Genomic DNA, 27240 nt, shown 5'->3' with positions numbered 1-27240 from the left:
TGTTATCTTAAGGCCACTTTCATGTTTGACAAAAATGAACCTCACCTCAAGTCTTTCAGTTCCTGGAAATCAACTTGTGCATCTGTTCACGTCTTCATCAAAGCCAAAGGTATCTCTTGTTGTTCAGTTGTCAAAGGAAGATGTGACTTTAGAGGCTGGTCTCTTGCTTGACCAAATCTTAAACACTTACACAGCCACGAACAAGCTATTTCTCTGTTGCCAAGTAGATTTAAACAAGCCTCCGGATTGCAGAAATCTCCACTGACTTGTAGATAGAAACAGAGCATTGAAGCTTCTCTGTGCAACAAGGCTCATTAAACGTGGATGCTGGGCACTAAAAGCTTTACAAAATGAGGTGATAAGTGATTCACAATTTAAGCTTATTATCGTTATCACCCTCATTAAAGGGCTGCTGTGCCTGGTGCTTTTTAAAAGCCATTCTGTTTCCCAGCTGTGCAACAGGAGCACAGAGTTTGCTCTGGAACATGTCCGCCTCTTCATAGCACAGAAACAGGAACACGCATGGGAGACTTTTACATTCACATAAGATACATTTTCACACCTCCAACTGCCATGATGCCAAATCCACCGCACTCTCCTTTATTGCATCTTTAGCAGTGAATGGTTTTGGTTTGAGATGACTGACCTCACAGTCATCTTGGGGTGGGAAAGCTCTCAGATTTTAGAGGAGGACACAGAGAAGGAGATGGCATGATCACAAAACACAACAGGGGAGAGTAAACCCCTTTGGGATCAGCAGAGAGACTTGTCTTCATCTAAATAACCTAAATTACTTTAGCACAGCCTCTTGTAATCACACACATGGACTAGAAAGCTGATAATTTGTGGAAATGGGTTGAAAGGAGAAGCTGATAAAAAGACTTCTGAGAGGGAAAAGTGGCATCCAGAAGCTTTGACTGAAACAAGACTGTTTATTGGCTGTTTTACTTTCTACTGCATTTGTCTAATCTATTTGTCTTAATCATTTTAAACTTATTCTATTTCAAATATTTTAAACATGGATTTTAAAAGAGCTTTAAACAATGTACGTAGCTGGTCCGTGCTGCATTATGGTTGCAACACTAGACTTTGTCTCCACCTTGTGGTGATTAAAACAACTGCACTTAAATAATGGCTGCAGATGATGACCTCAAGATTGAGTCATCTTTGTGAAAAAACCTTAAAGTGAATTAATTATTATGGAGTTTTTCTGACCATAAACTTAGTGAATCTCTTAGATTTTAAGTCAATAATTGGGATGCATAAACCAGAAGATATACCACAGAACTAAAATGCAATGTTTGGAGTATGTACGTTTATTTTCTTTAATTAATTAGTATATTACCAATGTGGAAATAATGCCTGAAGCTATTGACAAACCGCTCACAGCAACACTTCATTATCGTGAAAGAAAATAACCAAGAGAGGAGTCGTGCTGCTTGTTGATCTTTCTACAAGGTGATGGCAGGATGGTCTGGGGGATGTGAGCTTTCACGGGCTGCTTCAGCTCCTCTCTCTCTCGAGAAGATGAATGGCTCTGTGAAAAAAAAAAAGTTTCATGTGAATGAGTCATCCCGGAGCGACTATGTCTCTTTGTGTTTGTGCAAACCAAGGCCTGATGATTCATGGGAAAAAATCACGACAGCTTCTTTTAAAGAATGAGAGGTTTGATAGACAGAACTTGAGAAAAAAAAAGGGGTTATTTTAGGCTTTTTTCTAGGTTAGAAGGCATAACTCTGACATTACCTTTTTTGGAGGAACACGTGTGGTACAAAAGTGTACAGTTTTAAATCAAAAACCCAGCCCAGAAGAGGAATCATACAATGTATGCAAGTAGAGGCAGTAAAAGTAATGAGCTCTGTTGCAGCTGACAACCTAACATCTTTGTTCCTCTTTCAAAAGCACTTAGCGCAGCCATTACTTTGAATATGGAGATGCAGGGACGCTGGTTGCCAACGTAAATCTAACTCAGAGCCCATTTAATATAATAGCCATGTCAGATTACATGTGACGACCGGCACGTACGCAGCCCAAAAACCTCCGGGCTCAGGTGGCTTCGGTATCACACATACAGTCAACAAGAGCCGCGTTTTCATTCTAATCTGCTTTTGTCAGGTGCACGTTCAATCCATTCAATGCGCGCACACACTCTTTCAGATCTGCACAACTAATGGCCGACTGCTAACAGATTTACTTAGTTTTACTGGATGCATGAGAACAAATAAACATTATGATAACAGTAGTTCACCACACAATAAAACAAATCCAAATACACACCAACATCAGGCTGACAAGAGTCGAAAAATACAAATGAACAGTCGTTGTATATCTGTCACTAAACAAAGAGAGATTACTTGGAAATCTGATGATAACTGCGAAACAGAATTATGCAAATAAGAACAACCAGGAGAGACTGCTGACACTTTATGCATGATTTCCAAAGAAAGAAAAAGTTAACGGGTATGATTTCAAGACAAAAACTAGAATGTGACGATCATCATTGTGTCTCATAGTGACTAGAATGCCACTGAGGAGTAATAAATCAGATTTTGCATTGAAGTGCGGTGAAACACTGAGCCCTGTTTCTCTCCTCTACACATCCTCAATGACTCTCCTCTTCAGCTCCTGACCCTTAACCCCCGAACTTTAAATAGACTCACAAATTCCCTCTTGTTGGTGAAACCAAACAAAGCTCAGACGCCAGTCAGGCTTTCGTTCAGGGTGGAGATGTGATCGATCACACAGAGCTGTTTCTGGCCACGGTGGGCTCGTCTCGGCCGCTGGTGCAGCAGGAAAAGGCGTTTGGCCGCGGCTCTGTACTTCCGAGACATCAAGTTGTAGACAACGGGGTTAATGGAGGCACTGAGGTAGCAGAGTACCATGGAGGCCACGTTGAAGTTCTGGCTGAGCATGGCTGTCTTGTAGCCATCTACCTGGGCGAAGAGATTTCTGCCAATGTGGTAGGGCAGCCAGCAGATGATGAAGGCCAGCACCACCACCACTGATGGAGGGGAGGGGGAATAGATGGAATAAATGAGGATTAACATTTTAAGGCACACTTGAAAGTAGTTATGTAAGATAACAAACACTCCCTGCTGTCTTGTTAAAACTGTAGCTCAAAGCCACTTAGCAGCTGCAAGCAGCTTCCACAGTAAAATAGTAACAAAATACATCGACTAACACCTGCAAAAGAAGATCACTGGTTGGTACAAAATGTAAGGATGACACTTTCAGTCTTCTCTTCGCCATGAGGTTGCCAAGCAACAAAAGGAGTCTCTAAACTTGGCCATGAAAAAAGGAATGAGGCACTGACGATTTTCCATTTAGGTCTTTGTTCACGGCAGATAGAAATAAAGCCAAATTAATGAGGTTGTGAAAGGCAGATTAGTAGCTTGGTGTCATTTTAGATTTTTCAAAAATCACAAAACATCCTAAAAACATTCTGAAAGCAAAATACTTTAGTCAGGTATGGTGAACACACATATTCCTCTTTATAGTTTTTTCCATAAAGCCTCATTCACTTTAAACCAGTTTATGATATAACCCGTTTATATTACCATTTATAATGAGAAGCTGATTAAGAAAATTGATTTTCAGGCTTTTGAAGTATCCTGTGATCTGCAGCCACCCGTGATATTTATTAATGACCAACAGTAATTACAGAAGCATCAAAAAGATGTCCCCATTAGCCCAACGCATGTTTCCAGGACTGGCTGTAGCTCGTAACCGGCTCCAACTCTGAAGTCACTCTTCTTTTTTTTTTTCGCCATACAGACAAGCAAGCAAGACAATTAGAGGACAAATGCAGCAGAGAGGTCAGCTGAGCAGGAAACGTGGCACCAATCCAGCAAAGAACAAAGGTGGAGATCTGTGTGAGGTGTGAGCTAATTACTGAGTCACTGGTATTGATCAAGAAGCCCCAGCAGATAAATTTATCATCAGTTTGTAATAAGGGCAGTTAATTCTGTAAGGGCAATAAATGTCAGTCCTGTAATTAAAGAGGTGTGTGGAGGGGAGGGGGGGGGGGTATTTATTTGTGAATTTAAATAACAGTAAAACACAGAGTGAGCAGATACCACAGTTGTCACTGAGTAATTAATGAGATATATGACATCAGCAGATTGAGAATAGACCCAGGACTGTTGTAATGAGCGAACTTCCATTAAGGCTGATTCATGTCGACCTCTGATGACAATCCAGTTTGGGATTTGGCAAATGAGGTCTATAAGTTTGACTACTCTGTGCAGTATCTGCTCAGCAGTAATATCATAATGAATACATCATGATTAAACATTTGAAGCGGCATGGCTGCAGTCTTCTGCTGTAAAACGGGGTTTTTCCTGCACAATATACCAGAGCTACAAATTAGGCTAATCAGTATGTGCAGTGACAGGACATGATTAGCTTCAGACAAAACAGACTAATCAACCAGATTGTATCAACAATAGCACACACGGCACCAGCTTTCTCTTCATCATAGAGGAGGTGAAATAACGATCTGTCATGGTGCTGCTGGAGAGATGGACGTTTTTCAGCCAAAAAACAGCTTTATTAAAGATCTGCTTAAGCTGTTCCATAACACTCCCAAACACAGCACAGAAAACCGGAAATTCAAGATTCTTATTTTTTTTTGTCCTCAGCAACACAGAAAAGCAAACCGACCGTGTAAACAGGTTGATTTCCCTCCAAAGAGACTCCCATGCTCCACATGTACACCCTGCATCTGCTTTTTTACACTGAAAAAAGGGACTTTTTGGTGAAGTAAACTCTATTAGAGTAACTGTCATAATTTCTACCTTGTATTTTTAAGATTCAGTAAGAACTAGAGCTTCTTAATTAAAATTAAATTAAGGTTTCCTCGTACAATTTAAATGTTTAATAGTTGTATGTACATAAAACTAGAAATACTACATAAACTTTACTCTGAAAGTGTATCGTTAAAATCTATTAAGTTACTTCACAACAGCAAATACTACAGATATATCAAATTTACTTAAAATTTTGAGTAAAATGATGTTCCTGCCTATGAAAAACAAGTAGACTTTCCTTAATTTGTTTAAATAAATATAACTTAAAACTTAGTTAAGTTAATGTTACTTAATATCTTCAAAACTGTTATGTTTTATGGTAAGTAAAATTTACTTGATACTGGCAAGTGAGTGTTACTTGATATTGCAGCAATAAATATTACTTTAATCATCTGAGTGCAAATACTTACAAAGGGATTTTTAAGTAAATCTTATGAGTTGTTTTTTTCAGTGTAGTTACTGAAGACAACGAGGAGAACGAGCAGACTAAAGAGCTGAAATTCTAAAACGATGCGAATGTCTTCGTGAGTCACACTGCTGGAACAGTGGTGACACGAAATTTTGAGGAGTTTCAAATAAAGAAATGGGTACCAGTGGAGATCAAGCTGCTTCTGCTTTTTAACCAACAGTTAATGACTAACTTTTATTGTTATTGTTTGGTTAGTCAGTTAAGAAGCAAAAAGAATTACGCATAGCCTATTATGAATTAAGGAACAACGTGATGATTCATTCATTGTTATGAAGAACAATAAGCTGGTAGCTCTTATAGCAATTCATCTTTAGACAATGATATTTGTGAATCCATCAAAATGACCGTTATCTTCATGAAAGACTGGTTGAGTTTTAACCAGGTGGTGAACATGTCACAGCTTATAAGGACTCATTTATTACTGATTCTGTAAAGATTAGTTTCTGTTTCTCATTTCCAAGTTGATTACGCCTCCGTTTTGTGTTCTTTCTGTGTCTTTTTCATCCTTTGTTTGGATAACTCACCCAGGATCTTGACGGTTTGCCTGTGTGACCTTTCTCGGGCCAGCGCGCAGGGACCTTGCAGATCATTTTTGCTCTTCCACAACTTGCATCCGATGGAGCCGTAGAGGAAGATGAGGCAGAGCATCGGGCAGAAAAAGTAGGTGGTGGACACCCAGAGCATGATGTGCAGCTGTCCAGAGCTGATGGCGTAGCTGGTGTGCTTGCACTGCCCCGTGTTGTAGTCGGGATGCGTCTCATTGTCGTACTCCACTCCGACCAGGAAGAGCGTGGGGGCTGCAGAAATCAAGGCGAAGCCCCACAGGGCGAGGATGATGTACTGGACCCTGCGTCTGGTCACCACCACCTTGCTCTTGAGGGGGAAGCTGATGGCCAGGTAGCGCTCGATGCTCAGAGCCGTGATGTGAAGGATGGTGGCCGAGGTACAGCCCTCGAAGATGTAGTGATAGAAGCGACACACCGCCTCCCCAAACAGCCAGGGCACGTACTTCCACAGCCGGGACAGGTCGAAGGGCAGGCAGAGGAAGATGATGAGGTCCGACACCGCCATGCTGGACAGGTAGAGGTTGGTGGTGGTCTTCATGTCCTTGAAGTGCTGGATGATGAGGATAGTCATGGTGTTGCCTGTGACCCCGATGATGAAGATGAGGATGCAGATGACTGTGACGGGGATGAGGGTGGAGGTGGGGAACAGGGATCCCTCATAGTGGTGGTCGTCTATGTTGTACTGGTCGGTGGCCTCTGCTCCACCAGCATGAAGGTCCACCTGGGGTCTGGCCCAGGGCATGCCAATCTCACTGTGTGGGGTCAGTGTGGGGGGAAATCTGGACTCTGGAAATCTGGCTGCTGAGGAGAGAAAAAAAATGGACATTACTGGACTAAACCTTTGTTTTCTGTAGGTTTTGTCTCCTTGAAAACACAATATGAATCAGTAACTTTGCTTCAGATATTTCATCCTTGGCAGGGAGCATGACATTTTCAGTTGTATAGCTCATGCAATTGTTGCAATGAGCTGTAAAAGAACGCCGGTCTAACAAAGATGAATGCACCATCTATTATTACACAACTCCAGTCTCTGTCCGTATTACACAGGTGTTATCGCAAAGCAGAGACCATTCAAATATCAAAGTATTAAAACATATCTCACAGTAGTTTAAAGTGTTGTAGTAGATAAGATCAAACATAAAAAGTCATTTTCATGGAAACTTCAATTCGAAATGCAATAAAGTGGTGTGAAATAAATCTCAGCAGGTGACTTTACCTGAGAATTTGAGCTGGGTCCTTTTAACTTTTCTCAGTCCCTGCAGAGTTCCTGTGTGCGCTGATGAGCAGCAGCAGCAGCAGCAGCAGCAGGAGAATCAGATGAAGTGGCAGAGCCTGTCCTGATACTAATCACCAGTTGAGCTGTGTTGAGAGACGAAGAAAGGAGCACCTCCTCCACAGCACCCTGAGGACTCATGGAGCATCAGTGGGGGTTGCCTGCTGTGTGTGTGCCTAAGTCACCGTCATACTCTGATGATGGCAGAACGCCTGGTGGTAAAAGGTAAAGGCTGAAAGGAATGGGATTCAAGTCACGGATGCTCCTATCTGACAATAGATGTAAACTGGTGATCCAAACCAGAACGATACATTTATCAATCGATCATCAATCACAGAAAAACAAGTTTTGCGTGCGTTTCACTGGAAAAAATCAAAGTCTTACCAAGTATATTTGTCTAATTTCAGGTCAAAATATCTCATTACACTTAATATAAAACACAAGTACCATTTCAGCAAGATATAGGGACTTGTTTTATACATCTTGAATATCTTGTTAAGTGAAAAAGTCTTAAACATCTTGTTTTGAGTCATATTTCACATGAAACAAGCTTTATTTTTTATTTGAAGAGGTTTTTAAGCCCATTTCAAGATCACTTTTAACTCAAAAGTCCTAAATATCACATCTTATTTCAAGAAATCTTGACAAGCCGATTTTCACTATTTCCATTGGCAGATTTTTTTGCTTATTTCAAGCAAAAACGTTTCGTATTTGTTGTTTTTTTACTTATTTTTGGAGGGGCATTTTTTTCCAGTGTTACTTCATAGTTCTCCAACCTCCTCTGCCTCCGTCCTCTGTAGTTTGGCCAAAGAAAGAAAAAGTTAACGGGTAACAACTATGAATAAAGAATGAGGAAGAAGAAGCAAGGGGTGAAAGTGTGGATGGTTGAGGTACAGCAATTGATTAGCCTTAATAAGTACAAGTGCGATGCCACAGAAGTCCGTGATAGTGTGGAAGAGAGGGGAACGCCCACAGGAAAATTAATAAACAAGGAATAAGAGTAATGATAATATAGGTGAGGAGAACAAGTCCACTTGTAGAAATGATTAATCAGAGGATGATGGTGAAAGAAAAAGAAAAATCATCAGAAAAAGAAGATAATGATAATAAGAAGAGGAAATACTGTAATCATTCTAATGAGAGTAACAGGTTATAGAAGAAATATCTCTGGAAATACCAAGACAAGAATAAGTATCCTGAAAAATGGTATATTTGGCTGAAAGTATGTAATCAGCATCAGTACCAAACAGAGATACATTGGTTAGTGCTTAAATGCAGCCAAAAAATAATCAATGATCGCTAACCCTTCCCCCTTTGTCCAGGTTTTCAGGACTGAATCACAAATCCAAATTTAGCTTCGACTCCACCAACACGAGGTTTCAAGTTGTTTCCAGGCTTTTTGAGGTGGAAGGTGGAAAGGTATATTTTTAGTTCCTGATCTACAGGTTTCCCCATTTTATGTCAAAGGCGACATCAATCATCAAAGCATGGACGGTTGCCGCTGTGCTCTGCTGGTTAAGAGCTATCGCATCCATTAGAGCTAAATGAACCCCTGCCACAAGAAAAGCGCTGACATTAGGCTTTATTTGTGTGTTTACACAGAGGTAACCCACAGCCGGATGAACTACTCGGACCTCCGAGGGGTCAGCAGGACCATCTCTCCTGTGTCCCTGTTTACTCATGTCAAAGCAACGTGACAGGGAGAGCTTGTTTTTCTGTTTTGTGTTTTCAAGGGTTTGTAATCCATCTCTCAACAAGAGCCAATGTTGTTCACACTGCCGTGACCAAGACGAGCGAGCCAGCTCTCACCCTCATTAATCACAGTGGCTGTGCTTTCGCCGCTCAGGGGGCTTGTGGAGTTAACAAGAAATGCCAAATTTTATTCCAGAGGTATAGTATTTGAATTTTTTTAACAATTCTCAAGGACAAATTTTCTCATTTAGAGTAATCAAAAGAGAAAGAAAAAAGGGAAAAGAGGGAGACAACAGAAAAGAGAAAAATAGAAACTATCGTTCTTACTGAACAGAATGTGCATAAAAACTGACTCGCCATCAGAAAACAGTCCAAACTTTGGTGAAACTTTAGTGCTTAAGGTAACAGTTGCAACCACTCGTCTTTGTGAAATTGAATCATTGCAGATTCGATGTTTCTCACGTGTTTTAGAAAATACAAAGCAGGACTACGAATGGGATAAATCTGATTCTGTGGAAGTGTTTTAGTCCATTGAGAAAAAGACAAATCCTGCATTCAGAAGCAGTGCCGTAAAAAGACTTCCCAGAGGTCGTGATGTCACAACTGTACAGCCCCCACCCTCAGCTATGACCCCAGCAAACGCAGCCCACCCTCCTCTCAGTCCTCGTTTTTCCCTTTGGTGAAAAGGAGAAAAGAAAAGGGGCAGCGAGTCATTTTGTTTACTGAAACAACCCCTTTTAAACAGGGCTACACACACAGTAAGTGATGTCTGATGTGTGATGACAACTAAGCTTCTTTTACACCAGTAAAGAAACACTAAAGCTGTTGATATCGGGCTTTTTAGTACAAATGGAACATGTTAAAATTATCATTCAGTTCCAGCTCAAATGATTCTCCGGTGGTTATGTGTATTTATCAGCACGGTGTTGATGGGAACACAATGTGTGCACGCTTGTTTTCATGGAGGATTCTGCAACTATAGCTCACTTTTTCTTTAGAGAAACACATTTTTTTTTACCAACTGTAAAGACCTATGTGGAGGCTCTGAAACAGACGGCAACAGCTCATGGACAAAGAGAGACGAGATTGGTGGATTTAAACTGATTCCAGGACAGCAGGCAGCTCACTCTCAGCCCTGCTGTGCGGGGTCAGTGTCCACAGTACAATGAAAAATAATTAACTGTTCAAGGACATCTGTCTTAAAGGCCTGATTTTCAGTCACTATTTCTGATGCATTTAACAAAAATATGTGAATGAGAGAGGCTTTATTTGAGATTTTGCATGTACATTATGAAGAATTTGCTCACAGTGACGAGCATCTCCCCACAGTTTCTGCTGTGGGACACCATCTATGCCATTTACGCAGGAATGAGTCAAGTTCCAAAGGCTTTGTCTGAGTATGTTTGGTTGGACCAAGTTTTCTTCTTGAATAAAGTCATGTAAACACTGTTCTTTGTGTAACGCAGTCTCTTTATATTATAGTTACAGGCTTGTACCTGTAATTATAACTTCTTTACAACACAGTGAAATTATTTGCTTTGTGTGTGTCATCACACTCAACTGTTATTCCATTAAAATCTGACTGCATCTTTTCCAGGTTCAAAGCTTTTGAAGCCTGAAGAGCAACAAGGTTTGGGGTCAGTTCACTTCATGTTTGGGATGTGTGGAAGTGGAAGTCGGTGAGGTGCGAAGCTGAAAGAAGCAGCTCTACCTGCAGATCAGGTGCTCTTAAGCTGAGGAACCAAAGACAAACGAGCACAAACATGATGAAGAATTAGAAATGTTTTTTTATTGTGCATGGATCCTTAGTAGATATCATGGCTATACAGATACACTTTAGATACATATCTATGATTATACATATTTTCCATAACGAACATTGTAAAGTGATATGTCTGGTAGTATGTATAGTATAACAAATTTTCATTTTGGAATGTACGGTGTATGAGGTAACTGCAAACATTAAAATTACATAAAAATGGTCTCTATTTTTGTGCATATTTTACTCATTTTTGTAGCATTTTGTTCATCTCCCCAGCCAAAGGTAGTAAGCCCGCGGCGGGGAGGTGTTAAAATGGCACACGCTGCAATCGCTATCAAAAATAGGAATTTGAATTCTTTAAATGACAAAGAGAAGACATTTGCAGAATGTCTGAAGGACCAAATCATGTAATTATTCAGGACGTTTTGCAAGGTACCTGCATCTCATTTTTAGTTGCAACAGCAGTGACCTGCCCCGAACCAAACAACACGAGACCCCACAGCCAGATTACCACTGACGACTCAGTGTTGTTACAAATACTTAAACACAGAGAAAAGGCAAATTTAGATTCACAGGAAGTACATGATAACACATTTTTGTATCCGCCATTTGCGTTCCATGATTCATGACTACTCAGGATTTATCATCTTCTGTGGAGAGTATTAACTTATATTACTTCAATATTATAAAAAAATATACTTCACACATGAATGACCTGACGAAAAAACCCAAAAAACTCTTAATGTATAGAACTACTTTCCACTTCTCTTATGATTACATATGTTAACGAACATCAAATGAATGCTGCAAAAGTAAAAGGAAATAAAACACAGTTTAGTGTTTTCTAACACTAAAAGAAAAATAGCCAAACTTAAGAGAAATGAAGACAAAAAAAAAAGTCTCACAAAGATTTTTTTTCCCCTCTCCAATTAAGGCCTCTGAAACAACTGGTACAACCTTTTTTTTTTCCTGTTTTTTCCTCTTATTTTTCTTTTTTTTTCTTCTTTTTTTGCTGATAGATTAGCTGTTTCAGTGACACATTATCTGATACTACAACCTTTAAAACACCAAGTAGGGCTTGCACAATCTCAAAGTGTGTTCTATAAAATGCATCACAAGACCAAAAATCGCAGTCAGTCAAGGTTTTCTCCACTAATGTGCAAAATTAATTACCAGGGGACAAAGAAAATAAAACAAAACATACAGGAAAGCATACATTTTTTTGTGCTGAACAACAATTTTTCAGAGTTAAGCAGCTGCATGATTGTAAAAACAAGCTACAGTATAACTATATGATAGTAAAAATAATTAGAATTCACTGTTAGTTTGGTTTTTGTTTTCTAACTTTATATCGAGCATTTTTTTTTTCCTCCATCAATCCTACAGATCTTCATGCCCTCACTGTACAAAAATATACTAACATTTATCCAGTAATTTTTGCATCCTTAAACATTCTGAACATCAAAAAGGTTGGAAAGTGCTAAATGAACGTTCTATACTGTGAACAAGATTTTTGTTTCCGTTACTTCTCTCACAAATCTCCTCAAACTTCAGCATGCTGGAAGTCAAGTCCCTTCATCTGGCCCTGAAGTCCTCCCAGCCGTGTACCGCCGTGGCACAAACTACATACAGTATACACATCTGGATACACCTCACTGTGCAAACACTGGCCCATCAGGTCCCACGATCGAATAGCACATAGGCTAATGAAACACCTACATACTAGTTTTGGAACACATCTATCAAAAACAGATTCATACTGGACACGTAAATGGAAATATAAATAATGAATATTTCTATACATTTTATATGCGCGCCACTTCCTCCCACCTTTCCTCAAAATGAAACGTAACCATATGCTGTCTGAGTTCCTTTTTTCACAGAAGGCTAATCATTACGGATTATAAATTTGAAAAGAATTATAGATATCACAAACTTGGGGCGGAAAGGCAGGAGAGTGCGGAAGGTATCACAGGTGCCAAACGAGATGTTACAGCCTCAATTCATAACTGCTGCTCAGCTCTTATTTCCCAGCACATCCTCCTGCGGCACCCCATTTCAGCTAATGCAATTACTCTGTTGAAACCGGAAAACAGTTTAAGTGAAAACAAAGAATACAAAACAACAGATGGGGGGGGGGGTAAAGCTATAACACTGCAGCTGGGTGGCGCAAACTGCTCATTTAATGACAAAGTACTGGATGACAAAAGCGATGAGGATGGCGATGACGGCAAAAACCATGAGGAGGAGGAAAGCACACTGCTCGTCTGTCAGGCTCTGTCTGGTTCGGTTGGACTCGGTGCCGGTCCTGGAGCCTGAGCCGGCTGCGCTGCCGCCCGACACCACATCGTTCCGCTGGGGGGACAGGGTCACAGTGGGGCTGTAGGGACCACTCAGCTCTGTCGCGTCCTGGCACTGCCTGACAGCGCAAACCCGGAAACGGTAGTCGCTGTTGGGCTGCAGGTTCTGCATGTGGAAGGATGTAGCAGAGCCTTTGTAGGCCTGAACAGGAAAGAGGAGGCCAGGCGATTATTTTCTTATGCTGAGCATAAAGAGGGCAATAAAACAGAAAACATGCTTCCCATCCGACCGCCTCAGACAGCTGCAGATACCTTTATTAGCTTTGACCATCTTTCACTGAACAGACCGATTCATTCGTTATGTTTTTGCATTGGAAGAAGTGGAAAGCTTATTTAAAGCTTATAGTTGGGGATGGCTCAGGTGATCCTGAAACATCCCATAGTTAAGCTGCTATAGGCCCAGACTGCTGGGGGAGCTCATCTGTCACACCTTACCTCACTTTAATCTCTCCCCCCCCCCCCGTTTAATTTCTCAAATGATATTATGTACATGTGACATTATTGTGGTCATTAACTCGTGTTTCCCTGTTCCAACAGATATCCTTTGAATGGTGTTACATTGTTTTTTTCCCCCCTGTTCTGTCTTCTCAAACCCCAGCTGGTGGAGGCGGATGGCCACCCTTCCTGGTTCTGGTTCTGCCAGAGGTTTCTTTCTGTTCAAAGGGAGTCGTTTCTCTCCACAGTCGCCTCAGGCACGCTGAGGACGGGAGATTGGACTGAAGACAAGTTTCGGTGCAATCTGTTGGTTTCCTTAGCTAGGAAATGGTTTTTGAATTGGCTCTATGTGAATGAATTGGATTATTTTATAAATAATTATGATTACAATGAATTGAATTCCAATTGACTTGAATTGGACTTTACTATTTAAGTGCCTTGAGATGACATTTGTTGTATTTGGCGCTATATAAATAAAAATGAATTGAAAGTCATCTGCTCGAACTGTACTGACACACACATTTGTTTTTAGTGAGTCTGATCTGTGTGGTTCCACACGTATATCATTAATTACTGAACCGTTTAAGCAAGCCCATTAACTAAATCAAAGATTTATTGGTACCTACAACTTTCAAAAGGAAAAATAAAAATCTTCTGAAGCCAAGGATTATTGTAGCAGGCAACAATAAGAGGCATTAAAATGAGTGACCTTTCCTTCATACGAGCTACAGGCTTGTGCTCCTGTCCTCAGCTCCCTTTCATAAACATAGGCTTTTGAATTCAGCGAGGCCACTGTGTCCAACAATAAGGAGGGAAACAAACGGGCAGGACACACACATATTTCAGCTTCCTGATTCAATTGCAGTGCATGATGTGGTGAGATTAGCATAAGCCTGCAGTGGCCATTACTCCATGTTAACATGGCTGCAGGCCATTATGAGGAATGAAGACACCTGGGATACCTCATGTATCAATGACCTTTGCATAAATGGGCAGTTTAAAGCCAGCGATGACTAACGCCACAGCGCCACACTGAAAAGATTACAGCCCGAAACCATCTGTATCCTGACGTGCATTAAAAAGGCTGCTGTGATGGATGGCAGGTCAGCTGAAGGTAACGGGGAAGGACGCGAAGAGGCAGAACTAAACTTTCACACAACTACAGAAGTACCTGTTTAAACTCTGAATTCCCCATCATGCTCTGCAAGGTGTAGGTGACTGGGTCCCCCTTCATGGGCAGTAGGGCCTCCCATGTGACTTCGCAGGAGTTGTCGTCAAGACGCTCCACTTTAGGGGCTGGGAAGTAAAGGTGGGAGGAAATTCGATTAAACAAGTGAGAAAACTTCTTCTGCTGGATCAAGAAGGTGTCAATTTGTAAAAGATGAATACGAGTGACAGTATTTCCTACTTCTACCTGTAATCCCAGATAAAAGGCACCTGAACATCCATTTAATTGTGCTTCTTTTAAAAGTGGCAATCCATTAAAGGGATAGTTCACCTCTTTTGACATGAAGCTGTATGACATCCCATATTAGCAACATCATTTATGAACATTTTCTTACCCCCTGCTGCGTCCTGTGAGCAGAGTTCCAGCCGAGTTTTGGCGTTGACGAAGGTAGTCCGGCTAGTTGGCTGGGGTTTAAAAAATAAAGCGTTTTGCTTCTCAAAACAATATGCGTTCAAAAGAGTAATACATTTGCATCACAAAATTGTTCTCCAGAAAAAGTCAGACCTCACAATCTCTTGGCCCTTTTTTTCTCTCCCTTCGTATCACTGCGGGCTGTGTAAACTGTGCAGACCGTAATGCAGACCAAGCAGTAAACACCGTAACAGGTGCGGCTGTCGGCAGGTAGCTGTACACATTGATATGAAGGCAAAGAAAATAGGGCCAAGCGATTGGGAGGTCTGCCTTTTTCTGGATGAACGATTTTGTGATGCAAATGTATTACTCTTTTGAACTCATATTGTTTTGAGGAGCAAGACGCTTTATTTTTTAAGCCCCAGCCAACTAGCCGGACTACCTTTGTCAACGCCAAAACGAGGCTGGAACTCGGCTCACAGGACGCAGCAGGGGGTAAGAAGATGTTCATAAATAATATTGCTAGTATGGGATGTCATACAGCTTCATGTCAAAAGAGGCGAACTATCCCTTTAAGTTGGGGGAAAGGCTCCTTTGGGGCAAAAACACACCCACAACACTTACTTTGTGTCATTCTTAAAACACTAACTGACCCCTCCCCCGTCAAATCTTTAACAACTGCATATACTTTCCCCCCATTTGCAAAGTTCAACAGCTCATATACTGCATTAGGGAGGGAGTTTAAGCAAAACATATAAAAATACCAGGCTGTAGTGGACAAGTGAAGTGCTGTGGTAATAACAGAACAATCCACTTCAGGCCCTGATGGCATTTAGACTTTATCTTGAACTGTTTATGTCCACTTCACCGTGGAGACAAACAGTGTTAAGTAACACTGACAATTCTGGCACATGACTGCCCGATTCTAAAGAGCTGCTACACTGACAATAAAGCCTTTATCCTCATTATTGACTTCACCGAGTAGGATCAAAAGGAGGCTTTGCAGAGGCTGGCAGAGAACAAGCCATAAAGCTGAACAACCCGACTCCCGATGACAGCCGACAAGTGAATCTGTGGCTGGTGAGTCTTACTCCAATGAAAGTCAAGCTTTGGTCAAATGAGGTTAAAAACTGAGCACACTGGCTGTCAGCAGTAAGTGTTAGTGAAGATGATGAGAACTGTTGCACAGAGAGAGAAGAAGAAGAAGAAGAAGAAGAAGAAGGAAAAGAAAAGAACAGCGACACTGTACCTTTCAGAGGGGCTGGAGGAGAGCGTGGGGTGGTGAATGTGTAAACATTGGAGAAGGGCCCTTCGCCCGCCTCGTTAAAGGCCTGGATGCGGAACGTGTAAGAGGTAGACTCATTAAGCCTCTGGACTTTGTGTGTGTGGCATGGTCCTTTATACAAGGAGAGAAATCTGCAATGACAGGAACATGAAGAATCCAGAGAACCGATTTAATGAGCAAAGATTCATTTTGGGGAGAAAAAAAAAAAAAACCTCAGCGTGAATATACAGCAGCCTAAGCAATCCCAGTTTCCTTTTTCTAGGGCACTTTTCTAGGGCACCCCCCCCCCCCAGTCAGCAATGTACCAGGTCACTGACCTGCCGTTCTTGTCTCCCATCTGCAGCTGATACTGGAGGGCATCTGAGGTGGCAGCTTTGGTCGGGCCATCGCCCCACTTGAGCCTGAGGGTCTGGTGGCTGAAGGCGGTGCACTCCAGGCGGGGAGGCTGTGGGGGAAGGGGCTTTGTCTTCAGCTTAAAGGTGTGACTAAAGGGTCCTGTTCCCAGGCTATTCTGGGCTTGAATCCGGAGCCTAAGAGAGAATTAGAGCAGAGAAAACTTCAAAGAGCTGCAAAGACTGCTCTTAACCTGACCTGAACAGAGCAGAGCCTGTCAAAGTGGCATTAAAGAAGACATATTCTGCCCTTTTTTCACAAAAGGGCTGAGACACTAAAGGAGGGGGGGAAAGGTAACATTTTTAAGTGATGCAAGTTTTCACTGCAAATCTGAAAGGTTTATTGAAGAAAAAGTTTTAGTTTTAGGGGGCACAAAACACAATGGTTTTACAACTACACAAACAGCGGCTCACTCATCAGTGAGGCTAATTGTGGGGGGAAAAAAAGCTTAAATTTGCTTGGGAGCATAACGATTGGACCAGATTTGGACATTTTGGTCCTTTTCCAGAGTGATGGACAGGAAATAAGGACAGGAAAAGTGGTGAATGAAGTGATGTAGGCTTACTTCAGCATCATTATGTCCTAAAAAGCAGACCGTGACCCGACTTTAAGAATGTTTGGGGTGTGATGGGCGAGACTTTATGCTTATATCTTATTGAATTACAACACGTTTAGGACTCCAATGCTAAAATGTGAGTGATCCCACATTCTGTAACCACATGAGATCCCAAAGAAGCACCAACCTGTAGCTGGAGTCAGGCTGCAGATGCTGGATGATGTGTTTGGTGACGGGGCCAACAACAATGGGCTGTTTCTCTCCAAGGTCGATCAGGTAGGAAGTGATCTCAGAGCCGTGATCACATGGAGGATCCCAGCAAATACCCAGGCATGTGGATGGAGAGAAGACAGGTGGCGGCGCCGAACCACCATCCTCTTCCTCATCGTCATCATCTGCATCAGCCAGAGTCTTGTACCTTTGCAGCTCGGACTCTTTCAGCACGTAGATGTTGCTGACAGCTGCGGGCGCAGAGCACGGCGTCTGGCACAGCACCGCCTCGCTGAAGGGCCCCACGCCGGCCACGTTGACAGCCTGTGCATCAAGACACAAGAGTGAGCCCAACACACCAATGTCAGCAGTCAACCTGCAACATGTGAGGGCGCGCAACGTCCCTTTTTATCCACAAGGTGGAGTTCCAGTGTAAACATTTTAACAAAGCCAAACAAAGATGCATTTCTTTTGTTTTTAAAACATCAGCAACATAGATCTGAGAATGGAATTGTCAACAAGCCATTAAAGGGCAAGCAAATCAAGTTAAATACCTGACTGGCAACATGGCGAGCCAAAAGAAAGAAAGAAAATGTACAAATTACGTAACTGCTCTTTAAACTGAAATTTAATCCTCAGCTTTGTGCCTATATGAAAAGCATGTTAAAAAGAAAAAATAAATAGAGTTCAAGAGGTCATTAATCAACAACTAAAAATCCAAAGAAATCTTCCAAATATGCGGAGATATTCAATTGTGACTTGTTCTCATACACGCTCTCCTATAATATCATCTAAAACCTAAGGTGAGAAATATGGGTTTGTGAGTCATCCATTTCCTTTAAGGATAAAAGAATCCACGCCAAGCTGCTCATCAGCCCACTTCAAGCTGAACGGATGCCTCAAAGGATCGGACAATTAAGGAAGGACTGCTCCAGCTGTTGCATACAAAACTGGCTTGGTGTCCAAATTACGCTCACAGTCACTGGGAAGCTCTTGTTGCTTCTCATGACGATATTTTTGTGTTGCCATGCGACTGTTTCTGTCATCAATAGAGGCTTCTTTAAAATAAAAAGCCAGCACAGTGTTTGTTAAACTTCACCTGCACCCGGCAGAAGTAGTTGGTAGCTGGCAGGAGCCCCTTGGTTTCATGGCTGAGTCCTGCTCCGCTGTAGCACACCTGCATGCTGCCCTCTGCTGCTCCCCACTCAAGACGATATTCTGTCACCGGAGCTCCGTTGCACGGAGGTGCCTAAAAGTCACAATGAGCACTGATTACAATGTGCGAATTTATGCCATTTTTCCATGATAATCTTAGAACTATGCATGTTATACACAAAAACGAAGCTGGTCTTACCTCCCAGCTCACAACAACACAGCTGGGGGACTTGCATGTGGTTGAAGGGGCCTTGCACTGCTCAGGGGCTCCGGGGCCAGTCGTAACATCACAGCGCTCCGAAAGAGGCCCAAACTAGTGGTGCCAAAGAAGAATGAGTATTAAAAAACAACAGTAGAAGTATATTATGATGTAATAAGTAAGAAATAAAATCTGTCTTCCCGTTGACGGATTAGCTTTAACAGTTTGTTCTCACCCCAGCTTTGTTTGCTGCCTTGAGCCGGAAGCTGTAGGTTTTGCCGGGCATTAATCCTCCCACAGAGCAGTCCAGCTCTGGACCTTGGTAAACCTCCCTGCTCTCCTCAGACTGCGGCCCACTCACTTCTACACTGTAGCAGGACACTGAGTTTCCACCGTCTACCTGGGGGGGACCTGGGAAATTTTCACAAACCAGTGCAATTTAGAAAAAGGTTTTCAAAGACAAATTGTAAAATTCGCAGTAAAAAGATGCCGCATAATCAAAACTCATCAGTTTGAGGTAGTTCACAAGACGAATACATACATTAACCAACCCTAGAAATGCATCCCACACAGATCTAAGTTGGAGAAGAATGACTCACCCCAGCGCAGTTGCACCTCCCTGGCTTTGGGCTTGCCCACCACTCGTGGGGGCTGGCAGGGCCCTGGAGGCACTGCAGGAGTCTGGACCTGCAGGGTCTCTGACAGCTTGCGAGGGAATACAACACACCAATTAAGAGCGGCAGAAAATAACAAATTGACAATTTCACACCCTCCTCTCACTCGCCCTCACAAAAGACACTGAATACTATTGTCATTTTCCCCAGCTTATCAGGCTGATTCAGGCTACAACAGACCAGAGGAGACAAAAATGAATGCATTGTTTCAGCGTACACAATGAGTTTCCCATGGATAAAGTTAGATTATCTGGAAATAATAAAACTATGGCAAAGCAAAGCATGTGAATACTGCGTCACATGATGCTGCAGCAAAACATAGGAACTGTTTCAATGACTCATGTGTCTTCCCCAGCCCATCTGAACTACATGCACGTTAAACAGCTGATGGAGAAATGAATGAAGAGCATGTGGAAACTGAACTGATGAAGAATTAAGCCGCGATCCTTCATGACATGGTGCCATTGGAGGCTTTTAAATAAATAAACTTGGAGGCAGATTTATCCGTTGCCTGATTTTTGGATTCAAATTTTACACATCCGTCAGTTTTTATGTGTGTTGACGTGTCTGTCTGTAGATTTTTAATCTCAATGGGGCTTTTCCTGGGGAAATAAAGGTTAAGTAAAAATAGAAAAACATGCTCCAACACACGCAGAGAGGGCTAATCGATTAGCAGACTTTGTCTTGTACACCAGGAAGTGTGATCTCATTTCTCCACTATAGGAGATTGAATAAATGACAAATTCTTATCAAAACTCATAAATAGAATGCATATCTAGAAGCGTAAAAATCAAATCATATCAACAGTGGCAGCCTGCCCTCACGACTGCAAAACGAATAACAGCCAAGAAATGTGTCCATAATGAAAAAAGCCAAAAGGAAAAATGTGCAAAACTAAAGAAAATCTAGAGTGAGTTGCGGTAACAATTGTAGAAATACGGAAGTTTGGAGGCCAATTCCACCTCAATATGAGTTACGGTAATATTAATGACGATAATGATTAAAAAAAGGTGCAAATTAATTATATTTTAAGCTGTAATCCATTGAATTATAAGCGATCATTCAACACTTTAAATTCTCGTGTGGAAACACAAAGATGGGCACACACACACACACACACACACACACACACACACACCATCACATGTGCACGTGTACTGATGCCGAATGACTCACCGGGCTTTGCCCCCCCTCGCTCAGGCAGTAAACTCGTGTTTGGTAGGAGCAGCCAGGCTTTAAACCCTCACAGACATGTTCCAGAGCCGGCCCAGAGTACACCAGCCCCCATGACAAACCTAAAAACAGATCGATTTAAATCACCACCATATAAGAACGGTCTCAGTGAAACACAGTGAAATCTTAAGGCGTTTGATCACAAGCTTGTGTAACTTACCACTTAACCCCTCAGACAGTTCCACAACATACTTTGTGACTTCTGCGCCGCCACCCTCTTTAGGCGGCTCTAGATTTTCAAGAAAAAGAAAACTTCAGCATCATATTAAACATTCTGCTTTGTGTGGTTATCCACATGAGAATTTAACACATTTTTAAATGTGTCCTGAAGCAAGTCAGTAAAATTAAGACGTATGAGAAGTGATTTCCTGATGCTACTGTAGGTAAAACATGATGTGGCCCCTTTTCCTCCTGAAAGTAACCTCTGGAACTCATGTGGGCGCACAGAGAAATGAAACGTTATTATAACTGCAGACATGTTCTTCCATTTGACAAATGGAAGCATAGACCAGGTACACAGCGATGAGGGATGTGTTTGCCCACTGACGTGCATGAGGGATTCTGGCTGATGTCTGAATAGAGGAGAAACCGGTACATCATCTATAGTACAGACTACCTGGGCTGTGATCCGTCTCATCTAATGTCAGGCAGAGCTCCATAAGAAAAGTGAATCAGTAAACTAGACTTGCCAGGTTGTCATCTACATGCAAGACTGAGAGGTTTTATGAAGGGAGTCTGGGAGGAAAGCTCACCCCAGGCCATTCTGAAGCTGTTGGGCAGGACTCTTCCTCTGATGACAGGTCTGCAGGGACAGGTGGGCCTGTCTGGCTTTGTGATAAACTCAACCACCTGACTGGGGTTACTCTTCCCTTCTGAGTTGTATGCTGCCACCTGGTGAAAGTGTACAAACACATGCAATAAGCAGTCTTATCATTGTCAGAACATTGGAAACGGCTTGCTTTGAAAGTCGTAGAAGGCGAGCGTAATAAAGACATTACGTTTCCTGATAGCAAGAACTACATTCAATGTTGTTGTGCAATGACAATAGACGATTCTATTCCACTAATTAGACTCTGAAATGCTAATTCAGTGTGCATTCAGCTAAAATTACCTCTGGAAAATACCATGTTATGAACAAGAATCATTCACTTACACATTTTCAACAAAACTGTTTAGAAGCCACAAGTATACAATTATGCCACGAGGCAATACAGCTTTGGTGGCATTTGCATTTCAGTGAGAAACATCTGCAAAAATACAGAAATCTCTGATAGCCTGCTGTGTGGAGCTCATTCATACTGCGCCATGACAAACTGCACAGCACCTCGTCTCCCTTCACACTGTGCAGCTGGATAAGAGGAATGAGCAAGATGGATTTCTATCATTTATGCATGAGGTGGTGCGGTTAGATGTTAAAAACTTTTCCATCAGCACCATATTTACCAGACCTATGGCACAGTCTCCTCTGGTGAATGGAGTAAAACCTTGATTTCATGTTCTTTGAGGCGGTGGGCAGAATAAAAACAGCCACCCGTTGCAGGAAAATAACAGCTATTAAGAATTGAACCACAGCAAAATACCTGCAATCCAGCTGTCAACTTCAGACGATAACTGCAACTTATAAAACACACCTATATATTTAAAAGGGACTATTTGTAAAACATAATCACAACTAAAGCTTGCTGCACACCAACAATTCATCCAACATCCCAAAGTGCAGCCACTGTGCTCAAACACGAGACAAGTAGCTGCATCAATCTTTAAAGAGTTTGTACAATTATTCATAAAGAAAACAACAAAGAGTCCTACTACAGATGGGCAATGTAGCGTTAATTGTTACCCAAGTATACCGAATGTCTGCTGGGGATCATTTTTGCACTCATTAAAAATTTCTGCCATAAACCACCATTAAGGATTTATTTATTTATTTTTTTAAATCATGCATAATTGATGGCATTTATAATATTTATGGCAGCAGGACGTAGGGACAAAGGCACACGTGGCTCAAACAGAGGTTACACAATGGTGAACGGTTTCTAAGTATAAAACAACAAATCTGTCTGATAAACCTTTGATCTTTGTTCCTTTTGTTTTATGACCAACATCTCACCTCACATCCAGTCTGTCACTTTTTGATTGTAGCTATTTAAGCCTTTTTCTGATTGGAGTGCCTTTATGTAGATTTTAATCATTAGGAGTGACATCCGTCTGCGTAAGGGTCCGACACCAAAATATGGAGGATGATCACTTGTGATCCCTTGTGAGTCATTTAGTAAATTAGTTGAGACTGTTTACAGTCAAAAGATCAACGAGTTGGATGAGATAGGTGGAAATGTGAGAATGAGGGTGAGGAAACAGAGATACAGTGACATGGAGGAAAAAAAAAAAAAAAAAAAAACAGTCTGTCCCTCAACTCTGTTACATAACTGCAAGCCAAAAGGCCACATATTGGTCAAACACTTCGCTTGCCGAGCTTCTCACTGGGGCCTGGCATGTGATCAACACTGGAGTCCTCCTGTGATGCTGTCAGTTGCCCACTGTTCTGCTGGCTGAATCCTGTAAACAGATGAGTCATAGGGCCATCGTGGGCCTGAGCATCCCTCCCTCCCTCCCTGAACCCTGTTCCCTCCACACATACAAACGCCACTTCCAATGTTAAACCTTCAGATAAACAGCGCTGACAAAGAGCTTGCTTACCCTAAACTTGTACTTGGTGCTCCTGTGGAGATTCCTCACAGTGCAGGAGAGTTCATCACCGTCGTAGCTTGGCTGGAAGCCATACCCCTGGGACAATGACAAACGAGAAAGAAAGAAAACAATACGCTGAGCCATGAATTATTTGACAATCATTGTAGAAAAAGCCGTCTGAGGGAGAAACAATTACTGGAGCAAAAGGAACTCCTCTGTTGGCCAACAGGAGCCATCTCTGAAGGTGGATGCTTGATTCTGATCGAGTGTCACATCATATCAACCACGCAACAAATGGCTATTATTATATCATTTACAGGTTGTCAAAGTGTCAACTGGAAAAACTGCCAATGAGTAAATAAGGTCCAGTCAACAAAAGAGAGGGAAAATAGGAAATTATATGAACAATATGAAACTGAGAGACCTACCGAACCTTCTTCCTCCATCTCCAAAATATAGTAGATGTCATCCTCTTTGGGAGAGCTACTGGGCCTCTGCCACTTCACACACAGCCAGGTCACACCTGCCATCTCCAGCTCTGGAGGGAAGGGTGGCAATGGCACACTGCATGAGGTGAACAGGTCCACCACTTCACTGAACTCGCTGGGGAGGGCAGAGGGAGACGGAGGATGGGACAGAATGGGAGGAAGAGACAGCAGAGACCGTGTGAGAGACGCACGAGCACATAAAGATAGAGACGGCGAATGGAAGAAACAGCAACATAACAATGGACAACAGTCAGGGCGCCATCCGAGAAAGAATGCCACCTACCTTACACCCATGTCGTTTTTTGCTGCAAGGCGGAAGGAGTATCTTGAGGCTGGAGTAAGCTTGGTCACTCTGTACTGCTTCTGAGGTCCATAGTAGCACTGCTCATAAATACCTGTGCCCTTCCCCTGAAGACAACGAGATGCCGAGGTAAAAACCGAGCAACTAGGAATCTCAGCTGTCCAAAACTTAATGAAGCTTCATGATAGATGATACTTTACCTCATCCCATTGCAGAATGTAGTTTTGAATTTTGGAGCCGTTGTCACATGGAGCCTATAGGGTGGAGCAGACACGGCGTATTACATTTCACTTTCCACCACAAACATGCATTTCTTTAATGTTCAGAAATTTCTAGTTGTTGACTATTTGACCCATGATTAAATGCAACAAACTAGGGTTCAGCTAAATAAGCTTTAGCTGACAACAACAATCTTAGCCAGCCAAATTTTCATTGGTTGTTTATAATTGTTAGGTGGGGAAAGTGTGTCTATTTTGTCCTAAACTTATACTTTCATTTCAGTTATTGTTCTTAGATCAGAAGCAAGATAATACCCTCATTTTCTTCTCTCAAACCAACTCTCTAACTCACATTGACGTCCTTGAAGCTGGTGTTTGGGTCCTTGTTCATTAATTTACCGCAGAGGACCCATATGATCATTATGTAACGCACCGATACAAAGTCTCCCTCCCTGTGCTCGAAGCACAGAGGGACTCTCCTTCACTGAGAGCAATTCATTTTAATTCAAAAGGTTGCTGCATGTTTCAGCAGGTACTTTTTGAAAAGAAAAAAATGATGCTAAAAGTGTCTGAAAGTCAGGGCTGCACAGTGATGTGGTGGTTAGAACTGTTGCCTCACAAAAGAAGAAGGTTCATGGGACGAATCCAGGCTGGGGCCTTTCTGTGTGGAGTTTGCATGTTCTCTCCACATATGTGCGAGTTCTCTCCGGGTCCAAAATCATCATCGAGTTAATGCGTGGTTCTATATTGACCCCTGGAGTGAACGTCAATGTTGTCGGGTTGTTTGTCTCCGTGTGGCCCACTTCTTACCCAATGGCAGCTGGGACAGGTTCCAGTGCACAATGATTTAATGCATGTGAACAGACATTTATAAGGATAATTGCATTTTTACATGACTGCAATCAGGTGATTGTGACAGGCTTCACCAATAAAAGAAGCAACTTTCAGCACGGCTAATAATAAAAAAGGTGCATTTAGATGCACGCACAAGATTTATGTCATTCAATTAAGTTTGCTGAGCAAGCGTGGAACTTCCTGATGCATCTCTGTTAAAATCTGTGCTACCACCATCCTTCTTCTCAATGGAACAAATCTAAGCCAAAGTATGAGAAGAAGCCCAACACTGAAGATGATTTCAGCAACTTTTGTGAAGGACAGGAAGATTGTGTGTGGGGGGTGCTTTATTGTTTGTTAGCTTTGAACAGTTTTGAGGGGTTTTAACCAATTACATTTTAGTCATTTAACCTAATTCTTCTACTTTTAGTAAGAATCACAAAACCTGTATTCATGATGCTGTGCAAACTGACATCATTCCTGTGCCAAAATGAAAAATAACTTAATATTAGGCTAATATACTGTGGGGCCACATTCATTCTGGTGTCCAGTTAGTTTTTTTTTTACCTTCCACTGGAGTACAAGTGTGTTCTTGGTCCCGCTGGCCTTCCTGGGAGGATTGGGAGGATCTGGTTCACAGCTTAAAGTGGTGAAGCTCACAGCCTCTGATGGGCTTCCCAGTAAACAGTTACTCATTGCCTGGACCCTGATGAAAAACAAAGCGTTGACACAAGGTTCCTCTGTATGTTGACAGAAGTTAAAGCGGGCAGGGGGTTATGCCAACCTGACATGATAGTCCGTTGTTGGTCGAAGGTCCCCCAAAGTTGCATTTAATTCTTCCCCGCTGCATCAAAGGGAAAGAAAAATATTGTTCCATGATTTTTGATAACACACAAATTTGCGTCCACCCTTGTGTTATTCTGCTGTTTGCACTCACCAGTACATGCTCTGGTATTTCCCATCTTTGCCGCTAACTGAGACAGAGACCTCAAAGCTGAGGGGCTCTGTGGGGCTACAGTCATCCTCAATGCTGCCATTCTCGTTCTCTGGTTTGGTGGGAGCACTCCAGCTGACTACTGCTCCTCTGGCCTGGATGTCTGACACCTAGCAAAATGACAAATTCACATGTCATTCAAATGTCTAAAAGAATATCCCACCAGCTGCAAACAAGTACTCAAGTCTTTGAGAGGTATCGGAATATGTAAGGTAATGAGGCGACTGACAAAGGGTACCCAGCTGCAGAGATGTGCTTTGCAAAACCAGAGATTTTTCCTTCTGTTTGGAGGAGGTTTAAAAATAGTCTGAGCTCGACTGCCGGTGGGGTGGGAGGGTGGGGGGTGGTGGGGATATGTGGAATAACTCAATGAGGTCAAGTTTGTAACTCCAACCCTCTGCCCTGGGGCCTCACCTTAGTCTTCTACTTCCCACAGTTTATTTCACAGCCCTTTAAGAATCTCGTGTGGTTTGTCTACTGAGGCTGCACTTTCCAAGGTTGTCAAGCAACTATTCTTTTTAGATGTTAACCGCCACATAGAGTCATGTCATATTTAGATGAAGACCAATACCAACCGTTGGTTTACTGATGGTACTCAAAAGTGCGAGCAGGGCCTGAGCTTCTTTGTCTAGCTCTGAGGAGAAAGAGAAGGTAGAGAACATCATGGAAACCATGACAAAGAAAATGTGAACAGATTTACATCAACGTCCAACCAAGTAAATATTACTGACATATTCACCGTTTGTCTTGACCAGATTTTGAGTGCTCTGTATCATCAATTATAGACATGAATTCTTCAAGTGAAGAACTGCTAATAAAAGGTTTACTAAGGGGGGTAACTTTATGACTGCATCACTAGTTTTGTTTTCTGAAGAAGATAATATTGTCAATTTAAGCTACTTTTAGTAGGTTAACACGTCCTGACTCCATTTTTACTTCGCCAAAAGGAATTATTCAAAAAAAGTTCGCTAATTAGGTCCACAATAATAAGAACAACTGACTAAGTTAATGGTAGCCAACCCAGGATTTCACCAATCTTTAAGAAGTCATAAGGTATCACCAACTTGT

The 27240-nt window shown here is 42.0% G+C and overlaps 2 protein-coding genes across 5 annotated transcripts in view; both read right to left on the bottom strand.

Moving 5' to 3' along the window:
- Positions 1-1320: 1320 nt before the first annotated feature.
- Positions 1321-7153, bottom strand: mlnr (motilin receptor). The gene is made up of 4 exons (XM_075474313.1): positions 7060-7153; positions 5802-6644; positions 2661-3001; positions 1321-1537 (listed from the first exon to the last, which is right to left on the bottom strand). Exons 2-3 carry the CDS (start codon positions 6583-6585, stop codon positions 2694-2696), a joined length of 1092 nt encoding a protein of 363 aa, XP_075330428.1. The 5' UTR covers positions 6586-6644; positions 7060-7153; the 3' UTR covers positions 1321-1537; positions 2661-2693.
- A 3424-nt stretch (positions 7154-10577) lies between these two features.
- The window catches only part of fndc3a (fibronectin type III domain containing 3A), a 52310-nt gene continuing 35647 nt past the window's right edge, over positions 10578-27240 (bottom strand). For all 4 annotated transcript variants that reach the window (XM_075472864.1, XM_075472865.1, XM_075472866.1 and 1 more), the window contains 20 exons: positions 26748-26806; positions 26116-26282; positions 25963-26022; positions 25746-25884; positions 24327-24380; positions 24109-24233; positions 23766-23940; positions 23347-23433; positions 21402-21540; positions 20810-20878; positions 20593-20711; positions 19342-19447; positions 18978-19153; positions 18743-18856; positions 18488-18637; positions 17366-17712; positions 16547-16759; positions 16194-16360; positions 14537-14661; positions 10578-13072 (listed from right to left, as the gene is read on the bottom strand). In XM_075472864.1, coding sequence (XP_075328979.1) covers positions 12749-13072; positions 14537-14661; positions 16194-16360; positions 16547-16759; positions 17366-17712; positions 18488-18637; positions 18743-18856; positions 18978-19153; positions 19342-19447; positions 20593-20711; positions 20810-20878; positions 21402-21540; positions 23347-23433; positions 23766-23940; positions 24109-24233; positions 24327-24380; positions 25746-25884; positions 25963-26022; positions 26116-26282; positions 26748-26806 — 2915 coding nt within the window. In that variant the 3' untranslated portion in view covers positions 10578-12748. The remainder of the gene's footprint in view (positions 13073-14536; positions 14662-16193; positions 16361-16546; positions 16760-17365; positions 17713-18487; positions 18638-18742; positions 18857-18977; positions 19154-19341; positions 19448-20592; positions 20712-20809; positions 20879-21401; positions 21541-23346; positions 23434-23765; positions 23941-24108; positions 24234-24326; positions 24381-25745; positions 25885-25962; positions 26023-26115; positions 26283-26747; positions 26807-27240) is intronic.

This window comes from Odontesthes bonariensis, chromosome 9 (genome assembly GCF_027942865.1).
Source record: "Odontesthes bonariensis isolate fOdoBon6 chromosome 9, fOdoBon6.hap1, whole genome shotgun sequence".
NCBI lineage: Eukaryota > Metazoa > Chordata > Actinopteri > Atheriniformes > Atherinopsidae > Odontesthes > Odontesthes bonariensis.
The sequence above is the reverse complement of the archived record's forward strand: the minus strand, read 5'-3'. Positions and strand labels throughout refer to the sequence as shown.